This window comes from Triturus cristatus, chromosome 1_1, assembly GCF_964204655.1.
Source record: "Triturus cristatus chromosome 1_1, aTriCri1.1, whole genome shotgun sequence".
NCBI classification, from domain to species: Eukaryota; Metazoa; Chordata; class Amphibia; order Caudata; family Salamandridae; genus Triturus; species Triturus cristatus.
In genome coordinates, this window is record NC_140579.1 from 22,217,070 (window position 1) to 22,231,212 (window position 14,143).

The 14,143-nt window shown below is 52.0% G+C and overlaps 1 protein-coding gene across 1 annotated transcript in view; it reads left to right on the forward strand.

Moving 5' to 3' along the window:
- Positions 1–249: 249 nt before the first annotated feature.
- SLC7A8 (solute carrier family 7 member 8) overlaps positions 250–14,143 on the forward strand; it is a 125,250-nt gene continuing 111,356 nt past the window's right edge. The window contains exons 1-3 of the mRNA XM_085642895.1: positions 250–580; positions 2,253–2,417; positions 10,938–11,142. Coding sequence (XP_085499021.1) covers positions 2,255–2,417; positions 10,938–11,142 — 368 coding nt within the window. The 5' untranslated portion in view covers positions 250–580; positions 2,253–2,254. The remainder of the gene's footprint in view (positions 581–2,252; positions 2,418–10,937; positions 11,143–14,143) is intronic.

The window sequence follows — 14,143 nt, forward strand, 5'->3', positions numbered from 1 at the left end:
TGTGTGCTGTGCCTGCGCCGTGTTCTCATTGGGGGGTGTGTGTAGCAGCGCTGTGTTGTGCTGTGTGTTTCTTTATCTTATTCTGTGGTGCATCTCTGTCTGGATCAGTTCGCGAGCGGCTCAATCCTGACCTGTCACGATAAGAGGAAAAGGATGGGAAGCTGTCCCAGGCAGGCAGCCGGAGGAAGACGTCCTGCTGAACATGGCAGAAATTAAGTCAGCGCAGCGGGAGGAGGGGGGACTCTGCCCGGGGGAGGAGGCGGGGCCGGGTGGAGCCTGGTGAGCAAATAAAACCCTCCAGCCTCGGACAAAGTGAACCTGCGCTCGGTGATAAACACGGTTCGGGAACATTGGGGAATCTCGGCCGGTAAACAAGTCGGGGGACAGAGGAGCGCAGGCTGGGCGCCTCGGAGGGGGCACAGGGCCGGCCCCGGAGCGCAGGAACGGCCCTCTGTGGACCAAGGGCCCGGCTGAATGGCGTCTGAGAGGGGACCCAGAGCGTCCTGATCCACCCCAGCGCACCAGGACACGGACCGGCTGTCAGCGCGGGTGCCTGGAGCGGATACCAGTCAGTGCCCAGGTACGGCGCCCCATCTGCATGTGGCTCCATCGGGCAGACAGGGGCTGTGTGGAGAGGGGGTGGGCGACCAGTGCCGGCTGCCTGCTCCCTCCCAGTAAGGACTGCGCGTTCTGCGGGAATGAGCTGTTTTACCAGGTGCTGAATAAATTGTTCGTGTCCGAGCAATGGGTCTATTCATGGGCTGTGCATGCCCCTGTGTTGAGTATATTGCCCTAGCACCCGGTGTCCTATAGGCAAGCAGTGTACGTACATGGTTCAGGCTTGACCTTTATGGCTTTATGGCCAGGTACCTCCGATATGAAGCGGCTGCTTGCTCTACGGTCTTGCCTCGATCCGGGGTGTCCCGGAGGCCTGGCGCGCGCCCTAGGGTGGATGGGGCTGGCAGGGTATGGGACAGTAAGGCCCGGTGATCCACGTGACGCTGCCAAGGAGCAGTGCCAGCATCGACAGGTGTTAGTCATGAGACCGGCGGCCGCTGCCTCTGTCCCCAGGCAGGCAGTGTATCGTAGGGTCTGCATAGCGCACAGTGTGAACGAGGCGCTTCATGGCGCAACCTGCCTTTCTTGCGGTATAGAACAGACTGGCTTCCTCTGGAGGCGATCGGACACAGTAGCCACCGTGATTTCTCCATGGGAAAGGGGTTTGAGGTTTCTGTTTCCGAGGGTGTCAGGTGAAACCCCCTAAATATATGTTTTTATGAGTTCGAGTTGAGGAAGGGGGTGCTTCAGTGGCGCCCCGTCCTGGAACCATCTGTTATCTCTGGCTCTGGGTGTGAGTGACGTCCCCGCCTCATGTGACCGAAACCCTCTACTACAGTCCCATGTGGGGTCTTGGCCTGGGCCTCTAGGCCCCCCTATCTCCCACAATACCTACTAGCACAGTCCCAGTGTGGGGTCGGGGCCCGGGTCTCTAGCCTCCCCCGCCTCCCACTCCCAGTCTACCGCGGCCTAGCCTTGGATAGGTCGTTCGTGACCTGGTTCTATCCAGACGGGGGGCAGCGGTGCCGCCCCCCCCCCATGGTATCTTTATTGTGTCTGATGAGGGCGGGATCTCGGTAGTGAAACTGCCTCCCTTGACACCTTTGTTCTGGGTCAGGCCCCAGGATAGTGTACGGGGTTCCCACGTCAGTACCACCACCTTACCCACCTGGAATCTCTGCTCTGGTCCTGATGGCGGCCTCTCCGGCACTCTCTGATTTTGACCCTGAGGTTCGTTAGATCAATCGTGCACTCCCTGCCCTGTCCTAGCCTCGATGTTGCCGCTGCTTCGTACCTCAGCGGTTGTTGAGTTTAAACCCCCCTCCGACCCCCTTTTCCTCCGCGAGGTTCATCTCCGGACCCTGGTTCCGACCCGAGCCAGCGCTGAAGCGGGTTCCCGCATTCTGCCCCTTCACCTCGGAGTTCACTTGCAGGGATGCTTCGGCGAAGGGGTCTTGTCACCTGCTTGAAATCTTTGTTGGTTCTGAACTGGAGGTTTGTTGTGGTGATGGTGACTCCTTCTTTTCACCCTAACAGTTGGTTTTGGGTCTGACCTTTTGGCCTTCTGAGTGAGTTGATATGACACCCAGTAGAGTGCTGGTAGCTATTAAAACACAAACACAGGACCGGCTTTAGGTGACTCGTGCCATTGTTCTGAAATGCTCCTGCCGCCATTTTGTTTCCTTTCCCCACAGCCATGGAGGAGGGCGCCAGGCTCCGAAGCAGCGCGGACAAGAAGACAGGGAATGATGGGTCCAGCGCCGACACAGCCTCGGCCTCGGGTTCGAGCACCGCAGGCGGGGGCGGTGTGGCCCTGAAGAAGGAGATTGGCCTGGTCAGCGCCTGTGGCATCATTGTTGGTGAGTTGGGCAGTCTTTTGGGGGTTTATACATTGGGGACACAAGGAGGAAATAACCCAGTGACACCAACATTACTGGCTCCATTTATTCAGATCCTAGAACTCATTTCACGTCACAGGTTCGTTCATAGCAGCCCAGGTTCTCTGACTGCTGCAGAGATGGTATGGCCAGAGCCCTGAGGTAGCATCGGAGGCTCCACAATAGAGGGCAGTGGTCGCGAGACAGCAGCTAATGCTCTTCAACAGCGCCCATAGCTCTGTGAGTGCGCTGCATCATTTGTGGAAAGTTCCCCTGCGTCAGCCAGAGTTCTACAACTGACCATGGCAAACACACTGCAGGCAGCTCTTGCGCTGGAGACAGGGCTGTCTTAATGCATGGGCACGCTGGGCAGTTGTCCAGGGGCCCCACGAGCATTTTTTCAATTTTTTTATTTTACAGAGTTTTATATAGCGCGAACTTGATCCGAATCGGGTATCAGAGCGCTTTACACGAGCACCAGTTGCATTACATGAGGACACATTTTTCTTTTTTTAGGCACGGGGAGATTAAGTGATTTGCCCAGAATCACAGGATGTTCAGCGTCATTGTCGAGATTCGAACCCAGGTCCCCAGGTTCAAGGTCAACCGCCCTAGCCGTTAGGCCAACTCCCCTCCCCAAATAGGGTCCCCATGCAGACCAGAATGTAACACGAATTTTCCGTTAAACATTTTTATTCCTGTGAGTGGTTGTGTAGGCAGAGCCCTGGGCACTGCTTTGCCCGGGGGCCTATAATGCTGTTAATATGGCCCTGACTGGAGACCGTGCTCTGCGAGCTAAGTCCGGCTGGGCCTCCTGATTCTGAACACGACCTTTGTGTCTGTATCTTCTCCTGTGCCATGACTACCCGCGTGTTCTTCTGTCCGAAGGAGGACATCACCCCCTGGCTCACCATCACTATCACTGCACCTCCCGCCCACCCGCCTGCGTGGTCCATGGGTCGGCGCTGCTGAGAGTTCTTCCTCTGATGCAGTCTCACTTCTTAAAAGGATAGTGCTGATCCGGCGGGGACGTAAAAAGTTATTTTCTTTCATCACCACCACATACTTTAAGAAATCTTCGAAGTACTTAATAGTTTGGGTACATAAAGTGCTTTTCAAGAAAAAAAAATTAAAGGAAGTGAAAGCTCAGAGCACGTGCCTGAACCGCCATGGTCGGCAGCTCTCGGATGAGCCTGCACCGCAGCTCACTCCAGAAATCTCTGCTGTCCCTTGAGTAGAGAAGTTACAGGTTGAGGTCAGCCGCAGTAGATCTATTCCCCTGGACACCTTGTCGTTTAGATCTTGCAGGGTAATTAATACTCTGGATAGAGCTATTACCTCCTCGTCAGCCCTCCCCGTCCCAGTCCTAACTACATGAGCATAGCTCCTCCCACCAGAAACTCCCAAGCAACTTAAAACCCATCCCTTCCCTCCAGGCCACACCCATACCCTGAGGCATATAACCCCGTGACCCGCCAGGCCACCTCCTGTTTGTTTTTTCTGCGGCATCACTTCCGGGCAGACTTCGTCGTGGGAGGTGCTGGAACTGGCCTCCTGTCGGGTAAGTGTGAGACGGGATGTTAAGCGCCCGTTTAGCCCCTTATGTGCCGGTTTGTAATTAGCGGCATATGCTTTGAGTCCCTGCTTTAGCGGCACCATGGGGGGTCCGGACTACCTGGTGTGGGGTGGTGACTCCCTGCTGCGGCCTCCCCTCTTCCGGGTTCGTTCCCTGCTCTAGCGGGAACACCCGGGGAGGGAGGGGAGGTGTGTGGGGCGCGGCTTGCCTTTCTGCGTGCCGAGGGCGTGGCGGTTTGGCTTCTACAGGGTTTACCTGTCACGGTGCTCGTGTTGAGTCCGTGTTTTCCCGTTTGTGGTAATTCCTGCTTTCCTTCGGGGAATCTTGGGTTTGGTTTCTTCAGTGGGGTCCCGATGTTTGTGGATTTCAGTTCTTGTCTCCTGATTAATTCAAGCCACGCCGTTTATTTTGAGGTGTGCTCCCTCTACTGGCAGATCGGTAGACGAATTGCCGTTTTGAGTTGCCGGTGGAGAGTTGCTGGGGCTTACTCGGGTCTTTGACTCTGGCTATCATGGTTAGGTGTTCTACTCCTGATGATTGGATGGAGCTGCTTTGGGGGCGCCCTGGTGGGGAGTTTCCCCTGTCCTCGAGTCTGTCTCTGCTGTCTGTGGGGGTCGTGGGGGGGTTTTGTGGCTCTAATCACCTGCAGATCTGCTGGGGCATTGGGGAGTTTCTTACCTCTGTGTTCGCTGGTTCCTGGGGCGGGGGCTTCTGGGTTCCTTCGTATCCTTATATTTGGGCCCTGTTCAGTCTTTTCCTTTTATAGGTTTGTAGTTGTCTCTGATTGGCCGGTTTAAGGGCCGGCCTTCGGTCCTGTTTGGGATTGGCTGGGGATCCGTGGGGCATTCCCTGGTTGGCCCTTGGGGATTTTTTTCTTTGTTGGTCTGGGTATTTCTTGGGGTCTGGTTCTCTGTTCTCCTGTTCACAACATGGAGGGTAGAGGTGCGGACGTACGTGAGCTCGGCCGTGTGGATGAGGTGGTGGTCGCTGGGTCTTCCACTGCTCCTTTCTTGGTGGATATTCAAAAGATGATCGAGGCTGCTGTGGCGGTGGCCTTTGTGGCTCGTGATCCCAAGGGGCCTAAGAAACAGAAATTGGATGCCTCGGCGGAGGTCGATCCAGACATTGACTCTGATGAGGAGGTGAAGGGTCATTTTGTCCAGGGGTCAGACCTTCGCTGTGTTCTGCAGCATGTTCGAGAAAATTTGGGGTTCCCTAGTCCTGTGGAGAGTCTGAAGACTTCTTCGCTAATTACCGGAAGAAAGAACCTGAAAGCCTCCCCATTCATTCTTCTGTGCAGAGGGTGCTGGAGGGGGAGTGGAAGGATGTTGACAAACATGCCTTTCCCCGGTTTCTGGCTAGGAGGTATCCCTTGCAGGGATTCACGGAGGAATTTCCGGCCGTGGTGAAGGTGGATTCCCTGCTTGCTGGTATGGCGTCTCAGAGCCTGGTGGTGTCTGAGGATGCGGTTCCTTCTGATCCTGGGGACAAGCGAGTTGAGGGGGCCTTGAAGCGGTCCTTTGCTGCCTCTAATCTTGCAGTTAGGTCTGCAGCTTACACCAGCTATCTTGTTCAGTCGCTTCTTAAGGACTGCCAGGGTATTTCTGAGCAGCTCATGCAGGATGAGGATCCCTCGGAGTCTTTGTCCAGGTTGGAACAACAGTTGCGTTTCTTGGCAGATTTGTCCTTCGACTCCCTTAGCGCTGCAGCGGCGGCTGCTGGTGCATCGGTTACTGCTAGGAGGCAGTTGTGGCCCAAGTCTTGGAAGGCGGAGGCTGCTCAGAAGGCGACCGTGATGAAGATTCCCTTCACGGGCTCTAAGCTGTTTGGGGAGCCGTTGGAGGCTTTGATAAAGAAGACAGCTGAGGACAACAAATTGTTGGCTCCGGTCCGCTCTTCTCAGAAGGGGAAGTTTGCGGGTTATAAGCGGGCTTTTGGGCAGGCGTTTCAGTCTAAGATGGCAGCCCAGCCCTTTCGTGGTAGGGGACGTGGCCGGGGTGTCCCTTCCTTCCACAAGTCCCGGGGTCAACAGGGTGCTTTCTCTTCTGCAGGTCCATCCAAGTAATGACTATGTGGTGAGTTTCTTGGGGGTACCTGTTGGAGGTCGCCTCTCTTCTTTTTTTCCAGTCTGGGAGGAGTTCGTTCGGGATCAGTGGGTCCTGCAGGTGGTCCGGCTGGGCTACAGGATAGAATTTGGAACTCCTCCGGTGGATGTGTTCAGGACTACCCCTGTTCCCAGGTCTCAGGCGAGATGTCGTGCTCTGTTGGACGGAGTTCGGGACTTGGTGTCCAAGGGGGCTGTGGTGAAGGTGCCTGTGAGTCAACAGGGTCGGGGGGTGTACTCAATCCTATTTTTGATCCAGAAGCCAAATGGGGACTTCCGTCCTGTCCTGGATCTGAAGGCGGTGAACTTGTGTATCCCTCATCGGTCCTTCAAAATGGCGACTCTACAGTTGCTTCTTCCCATCCTGTCAGTGGGGGATTTCCTGACTTCGCTCGATCTCCGGGACGCTTATTTTCATGTGCCAGTGCACGCGGATTCGCAGAGGTTCCTGCGTTTCTGTGTGGGGGTGGATCATTACCAGTTCCAGGTATTACCGTTTGGCCTGTCGGCCTCTCCGAGGGTGTTTACTAAGGTGTTGGCTCCCTTGGTGGGTTTGTTGCATGCTCGGGGTATTCAGGTGTTCCCTTACTCGGACGATTGGTTGATTTCTTCCTCTTCTTTCCTTCAGGCACATTCCCTGGAGGTTTGCTGTCTCCTTCAACGGTTCGGGTGGATTCTGAACTTGGAGAAGTCCCATCTTCACCCCACTCAGGAGCTGCTGTTCATTGGGGGGGGTGTTCAACACCAGGTTGGGAAAGGTCTTCCTGTCGGAACCACGCAGACTGACTCTTATGCACGAGCTGAGGAGGGTGTTGGGGGCTCAGTCTTCCACGGCTCGCCAGTGGTTGCGTGTTCAGGGGCTAATGTCAGCTACGGTGATGATTGTTCCTTGGGCCCGTCTACACTTGTACCCCCTGGTGAATCATCTTCTGGGGCATTGGGATCCGGCCTCTCTGAATTACGAGCTGTTGATACTGGGGGGTGTGTCCATCGCCCAAGAGTTGTCCTGGTGGCTGGTGGATCGGAACCTCTTACAGGGCTCGCCCTTTGTGTCCCAGGAGAGGTTGGTCCTGACGACCGAGGCCAGCGAACTTGGTTGGGGGGCGGTCTTGGGTCAGGAGTCGGTGCATTGTCTTTGGTCTGTAACGGAGGCGGAAATGTCCTCGAATTGGAGGGAGTTGAAGGCGGTTCAGTTGGCGTTGACTCATTTTCTGCCTTGGGTCCTCCAGAGGGATGTGATGGTACGGTCAGACAACACGGTGGTGGTGTGTTATATCAACCTGTGGATTCATTTATGCATATATGTGTGTATGCACTGGAAATAAAATTCCCATCATCAACCTCAAGAGGTTAGCTTCATCATCTGGGAATGGAGGACGGCAAGAGTACCATATTCCACTTAGCAATTAGTAGATTTTGGTCTCTTATGTGTCCCAGACCAGTGGATGATATAGTTGTTATTTGATGATGGATAGATGTGTGGATTGCAGTGCTCGTGAAACGTGATGTTGTGGGGGTGCTCGATAAAAATTGTCTAGCAAGGCACTAAACACATTTTATTAAATCGCTGCCATGTTAGCAATGACTAAAAACAGTGCTATGACAGTTTAAACAAATAACTGTGATGACCTATTTGTCATCACAGTTATTTGTTTAAACTGTCATAGCACTGTTTTTAGTCATTTAATAAAATGTGTTTAGTGCCTTGCTAGACAATTTTTATCGAGCACCCCCACAACATCACGTTTCACGAGCACTGCAATCCACACATCTATCCATCATCAAATAACAACTATATCATCCACTGGTCTGGGACACATAAGAGACCAAAATCTACTAATTGCTAAGTGGAATATGGTACTCTTGCCGTCCTCCATTCCCAGATGATGAAGCTAACCTCTTGAGGTTGATGATGGGAATTTTATTTCCAGTGCATACACACATATATGCATAAATGAATCCACAGCTTTACTAAACTCTAGCATTACCTTTATCCTTGTATCTAGGTCTTCTATTTTTTGAGACTCATAGTTGTTCTAGTATGTTATGATGTTGATTTGGGGATACCACAACTATTAGAGTCTATAAACTTTTTGTCCCTTTGACCCCTACTCCAATTGAGATACTTTAAGACAGTGTTATATCAACCACCAGGGGAGCGTGAAAGTGGCTTCCCTCAATTTGTTGGCACAAAGTATCACTTGTTGTCTCTGAAGGCTTTACATCTACCGGGGATTTTGAACACGGAGGCGGATCGCCTGAGCAGGGTGTTTCCCTCCCTGTCGGACATGTGCCTGTCGCAGGATGTGTTTGGTTGCCTGATGGCCCGGTTCGGGGTCCCGGTGGTGGACCTGTTTGCAGCCCCGGGGAACGCCTTGAGGGAGAGGTTTTGTTCTCTGGTTCGGTCTGCAGCGGTTTGGGGGGTGGATGCCCTGTGCTTCCGGTGGGAGGGGGGCCTGATGTATGCCTTTCCCCCTATTGTTCTGCTTTCGCGTGTTCTGCTGAAGGTCAAGCTAGATCGGGCTTCGGTGATCCTGGTGGCTCCGGATTGGTCCAGGAGGCCTTGGTTCCCTCTGTTATTGAAGTTGGCAGTGGGGCCTTGCTGGAGGTTGCTGGTGGTCCCTTGTCCCTTGCCGTTTCCCCCTCTGTTTCGGGAGTGTCTGGTCCGCCTGCGACTAGCGGGTTGGCTGTTGAGAGGATGAACCTTGTGGCTTTAGGGTGTTCTCCTTCAGTGGCGGAATTTATTCAGCGGTCCAGGCGCCCTTCGACTCTCAAGTCCTATGCCAGGCATTTGGTTTCTTTTCAGTCTTGGTGTACGGCGCGTGGGTGGTCTGCGTTGGAGGTGGATCCGGTGCATGTCTTGGAGTTTTTGAAGGACGGGTTTGACTTGGGTCTAGCTGTGTCCTCCCTGAGGGCTCAGTGGGCTGCTCTCCGGGCCTTTCGGGGTTCGGTCTGTGACCCGGTGGTTCCCCTGGTGTCCCGCTTGTTGCGGAGTTGTTTCCTTCAGAAGCCTGTCATTCGGTCCTTTGCTCCTAGTTGGGATCTGCCTCTGGTTTTGGGGGCTTTGCAGGGGGCTCCCTTTGAGCCTCTGCATGACGTGTCTTTGAGGTTTCTGACTATCAAGGTGCTGTTCCTTGTGGCTATTACCTCGGCTCGGCGGATTGGGGAGTTGGGCTCCTTGCTTTGTTCGGTCCCTTTTTTACGTTTTCTTCCTGATCGGGTGGTTCTGCGAGCTGATCCTTCCTTTGTTCCCAAGATCCCATCCTCTTTTCACTGCTCTGCTGATCTGGTTTTACCTGTTTTCTGTCCTGGTCCTCTTTCGGAGGTTGGGGTGCAGCTGCACTGTTTGGACGTTCGGAGGACTCTGGAGATCTATTTGATGCGTACTGAGCCTTTTTGTAAGGTGGAATCCCTTTTTGTGACCTTTGGGCTGGATGGTCAAGGTCTGAAACCTTCTGGGGTTACCCTCAGTCGTTGGCTGCGGTGGGCTGTGGGTGCTGCGTATGAGGCCTGTGGGGTGTTGGCTCCTGGATCTGTTCAGGGGAGATCGACTCGGGGGGTGGCGGCTTCCTGGGCTTGTTTTCAGGGGGCTTCCATGGCCGAGATCTGCAGGGCTGCTACCTGGAGTTCTCCTCACACCTTTATGTCCCATTATCATTTGGTGGTAGGGGGGACTGATTCTGCTGGGTTTGGGGACGCTGTGTTGCGTTCTGCTCCGGTGGTGTGACTTTTTCTGTGCTTTAATAAAGTCTGTTTTTGCTACTGAGTGAAGCCGATTCTTGCTTTGGTATCTGCTCAACTGGTTAGGACTGGGACGGGGAGGGCTGACGAGGAGGTAATGACCGGTTACTCACCGGTAATATTCATTACTCCGAGTCGTAGCCCTCCCTGTCCCCGTCCAGGTTGCCATCCCTCCCTCCCTGTTGTGCTTGGTTGGTACAGGAGGTGGACTGGCGGGTCACGGGGTTATATGCCTCAGGGTGTGGGTGTGGCCTGGAGGGAAGGGATGGGTTTTAAGTTGCTTGGGAGTTTCTGGTGGGAGGAGCTACGCTCATGTGGTTAGGACTGGGACGGGGAGGGTCACGACTCGGAGTAATGAATATTACCGGTGAGTAACCGGTTATTCTGAGGGTTATATGTATTTTGCAGGTTCTGGTCTTTGACAGTAAAGCTAATCTTCAGGTTACACTAATCTTAGAGGTACAAACTTCAGATAGCAGAGCTAATTCTTGGGTTACGCATCGTGGGCCTGAGTCACAAATGCACTTTGTAGTACTACAGTAGCACTTACTACACAGTGCTATTCTTTACGTTTTTTTTCTATCAGAGGGAGTTGCAATTCAAGTGGTTTGCCATGTTTAGTGTTGGACCTACTGCAAAAGTGTAAGTTTACTACAAAAGTGTGAGTTTACTCAAAAGTGCAGTTTGTGAATACCGAAAATGTGTATACTTACTCAAACGTGTAAGTTACCTTTTTGAATGAGGCCCAATATGTTGTATATGTGCCATGAAAACATGTAATTAGTTCAGCCTTTAAAACCTCTATTACCTAACGACCCACAACCGTGTGTGATAATTCATAGTGAATATTTCTGTCTGATAATTAATATAGGATTGTCTTACCTGAAGTAAATATACACGGAGTTAGTATGATACCCAAAACATATTACAGGCGTAGCTCTGATTTTACAACAACTCTATAGTCCGAGGCCTGAACATTAACCAGCAGACCCATCCCCTGCAGATCAAGTTTTTCTTTCAGGAGGCGGAGATTGGCTTCCCATTAACTTGTCGCTTGCACACCCCAATCTTTTACCCACAGGTAACATCATCGGCTCTGGTATCTTCGTGTCTCCGAAGGGCGTGCTGGAGAATGCTGGCTCGGTGGGGCTGGCCCTCATCGTTTGGATTGTGACTGGCGTGATCACCGCCGTGGGGGCACTATGCTACGCCGAGCTTGGGGTCACCATTCCCAAGTCTGGAGGCGACTATTCCTATGTAAAGGACATCTTCGGAGGACTGGCAGGGTAAGTGTGGCTGCTTTCAGGGAGCTACCTTCAACAGGGGAGGAGAGATTGGAGGGGTTGGCAAGAAATCTTCTGGGCTAAAAACCTCTTTATCATCACCACAGATGTGTAGACTTTGCCCCGGCTAAATGCTGATCTGTGGACCTTTGCTCTTGCTGGACTTTAACTTTTCTCAATTGCTAGAATTGACGTCAAAGGTGAACATAGAGCGATGTGGCACTAAGGCAGCTCATAATGGCATTTGGTTGCAAGATCGATTCTTATGCTGACATACGCATATTTCCTCCTTTACAAGTCTTTGCGGTTTATGTGGATTTTAAGGATGAGACTTTGCCCTTTGCCTAACAAAGGTCAAACATCCATCTGTGATCCTAAACATGTTTGGGATTGTTGTAGCAGTCTTTCCTCTTAAGAGCAAGAACTCCTCCTGCAGTTCAATCTCAGCTGATGGTATAAATGCCCACTTGGAGCTCTGCAGAAGGAGCCTGAACTGAAGTGTTTACTCGCATGCCTCAGTCTTGCTCTATTGCAGAGTGTGCCAGGGCCCACTGTACATGCCTTCTCTGCCTCCGCCTCTGTGGAGTGCACATATAGTGATCCATGTAACATCGAATGCTTTCCTTGCTCCAGCACATCCCTGCATTGGGTCACCTAAGTGCTGGTAGACAAGTCCTGCCCCCTAGAACCCCCCGAACTCTGTCTTCACACAGGGAACGCAAGAGCTTGGACCACTGTGAAAGGGGATCCGACATCTATGATTGGTGGCTCTGAGAAGGGCTGTGCATCTTATCTGATTTTATAGAGTTCTTTGCAACAGGATTGCAAATTGTTTTTGAGTTTTGATTCCTAGAATGCACGCATAGCTCTGAACTTGAGGCTGGCCTGTTTTAGTTTTCACATTAGTATCCAGAGAAAGACAACAAGAGGAAGACGACATTATGTTTGACCGCTGTAGTTTGACTATCTGCAGCGTGCAGAACCGCTGTCCTGGAGCAAGAGGTATGTTCGAGCTTCCGTAGCCAAACATTCACATTCATTGAGTGAGTCACAAGTCTTCCTGTTCTCATGCTTATGGCGATGGTGCATAATGATGTGGTCTCTTACTACAGTAATCCGTTTCACATACTCCCCTCTTTGGTTATTGCGTGTCCAGCAGGCCTAACGGAGACTCCTCTGTGGTGCTGAAATCCTGGACAACATTCCTTTTTTGCCACCTTGTACCAGCTTATGGACTTTGCCATTCACAGTTTAATAGAGCCCCCTTTACGTACGACTGGCTTATCCACTGGCTGCTTGGCCAAGATCAACGTTTAAACCCTGTAGGAAGCAGTGGGCAATAAAATATCTCCCTCTGATCCCATCTGAAATTCTCACAGAAATGGCACAAGCCGTTCATTTGAAGGGGGATCTTTAGGGGAATGGTATAGGATTCATAGATCAAGTTCTTCCTCATTTCTGCTTGCATAGAGGGCCTGGCTGCTTTAGGTAACCTGCAGGTGGGTGTCTGATGTCCTCAGAGTCCATTATTCTTCCTGGCTGTCTGGAGAAGGTTGCATGGAATGTTTCTAGGACCCTGTAGAAGATGTGCTTCTGAGACACAGTCATGTAAGGATATATTTCCAGAGTTCTGACTTTGCAATTATTGTGTACTGATCTAAGGCAACGCCAGCAATCCGAACTTCTCCTTTTAAAAGTAGGGCGTCATCACATTTGTGTGGCATCTGTGCCAAGTTGCAGGACGGCTCGTGTTGTCAGCCATAAGTTGAACGTGTGAGATACTGTAAGGTGCAAACCAAGTCACTTGCACGTTGGCATTAAATATTGTAACCTCTAAGGCCACCTGCCTCACCGCCTGCACACTCTAATCACATTGCTTCAGCCTGGTTCTACCCGCCTTCAGCAATATTGCAGGTTGAGACCCGGAGATCTCCAGCTTTTTCCTCGGATACGCGCCCTGGTGTACAGTGGGAGCGCTTCCAAACTAGATCCGTGTTCCAAGGGATTTATAGGAATTAGTTATTACGTGTGTTCACAAGTATATGATAACATGGCCATGGGAGCACGGCATCATGTAATTAAGTGGGCGGAAGCCTGAAACGCATGCCCAGACAGTTTTGAGATATTTGTTCGCAGGTTGGAAAAGTGCAACAGATTACACATATGCGTGGTGGCACGTGATGCCAGCTTGCAGCAGGATGTTCAAAAAGGGACAGGGCTACAACAACGGTGTTTTACTTGTGAGTCAGGGCAGAGTACACCACATGCTGTTGCTACCTGCAAAGAGAATCCTCTTAATGCCCTTTCAGAAATTTAGACACATAGTCTTTGTATATGTGCAGGATGCCAGCGTAGATGTTTTGATGTACGCAAATGGCATGGATGTTTCATAGAGCCCAGGACCAGTGTAGGTGCTGGGCAAACACTGGTCCACCTACTCTGTACCATAGCACTGACATGCATGGGATTTAGAGGGCACATATGAAGGAGAATTCAATCGCTCATTTCTAGAGCAAACATTAACTGACGTCAACAGTAGCAGAGACAAGTGGGGGGGACCCACAATCACCCAAACTCACGCAAGTCAGAGAGGACTTTCTTACGTAGTTCAGCAGTGCAGACGTGCATGATCTAGTCCAATCCGGGGGTCTGCGGTGGTCACTTGAAGGCTGTGTCCCTCCTTGTGGCTCTGATAGTGTCCTGGTGCACTCTGGATTAGCTTGAGCTGTAACCCCTGGATTGCCAAATCAAAAACTAGGCCCCCACTGACCGATGGGGTGAGCAAAACGATCTTAACCCTTGCTTGCAGGAGCTTGATAGGGCTTTTACTCAGCCACTCATGGGGTGTATGCCCCCAGTGCAGATGCGCAATGGACGACAGTGCGACCAAACACACTAAAAACAATAAGCTTCTTTGTGGGTAACGGGACCAGCGCAAAAGAAGAGAGAAGGAGCAGTGTCCAGTGAGAGGGGCGCACAGAGGCGGACAAAGACTAGGACTTTG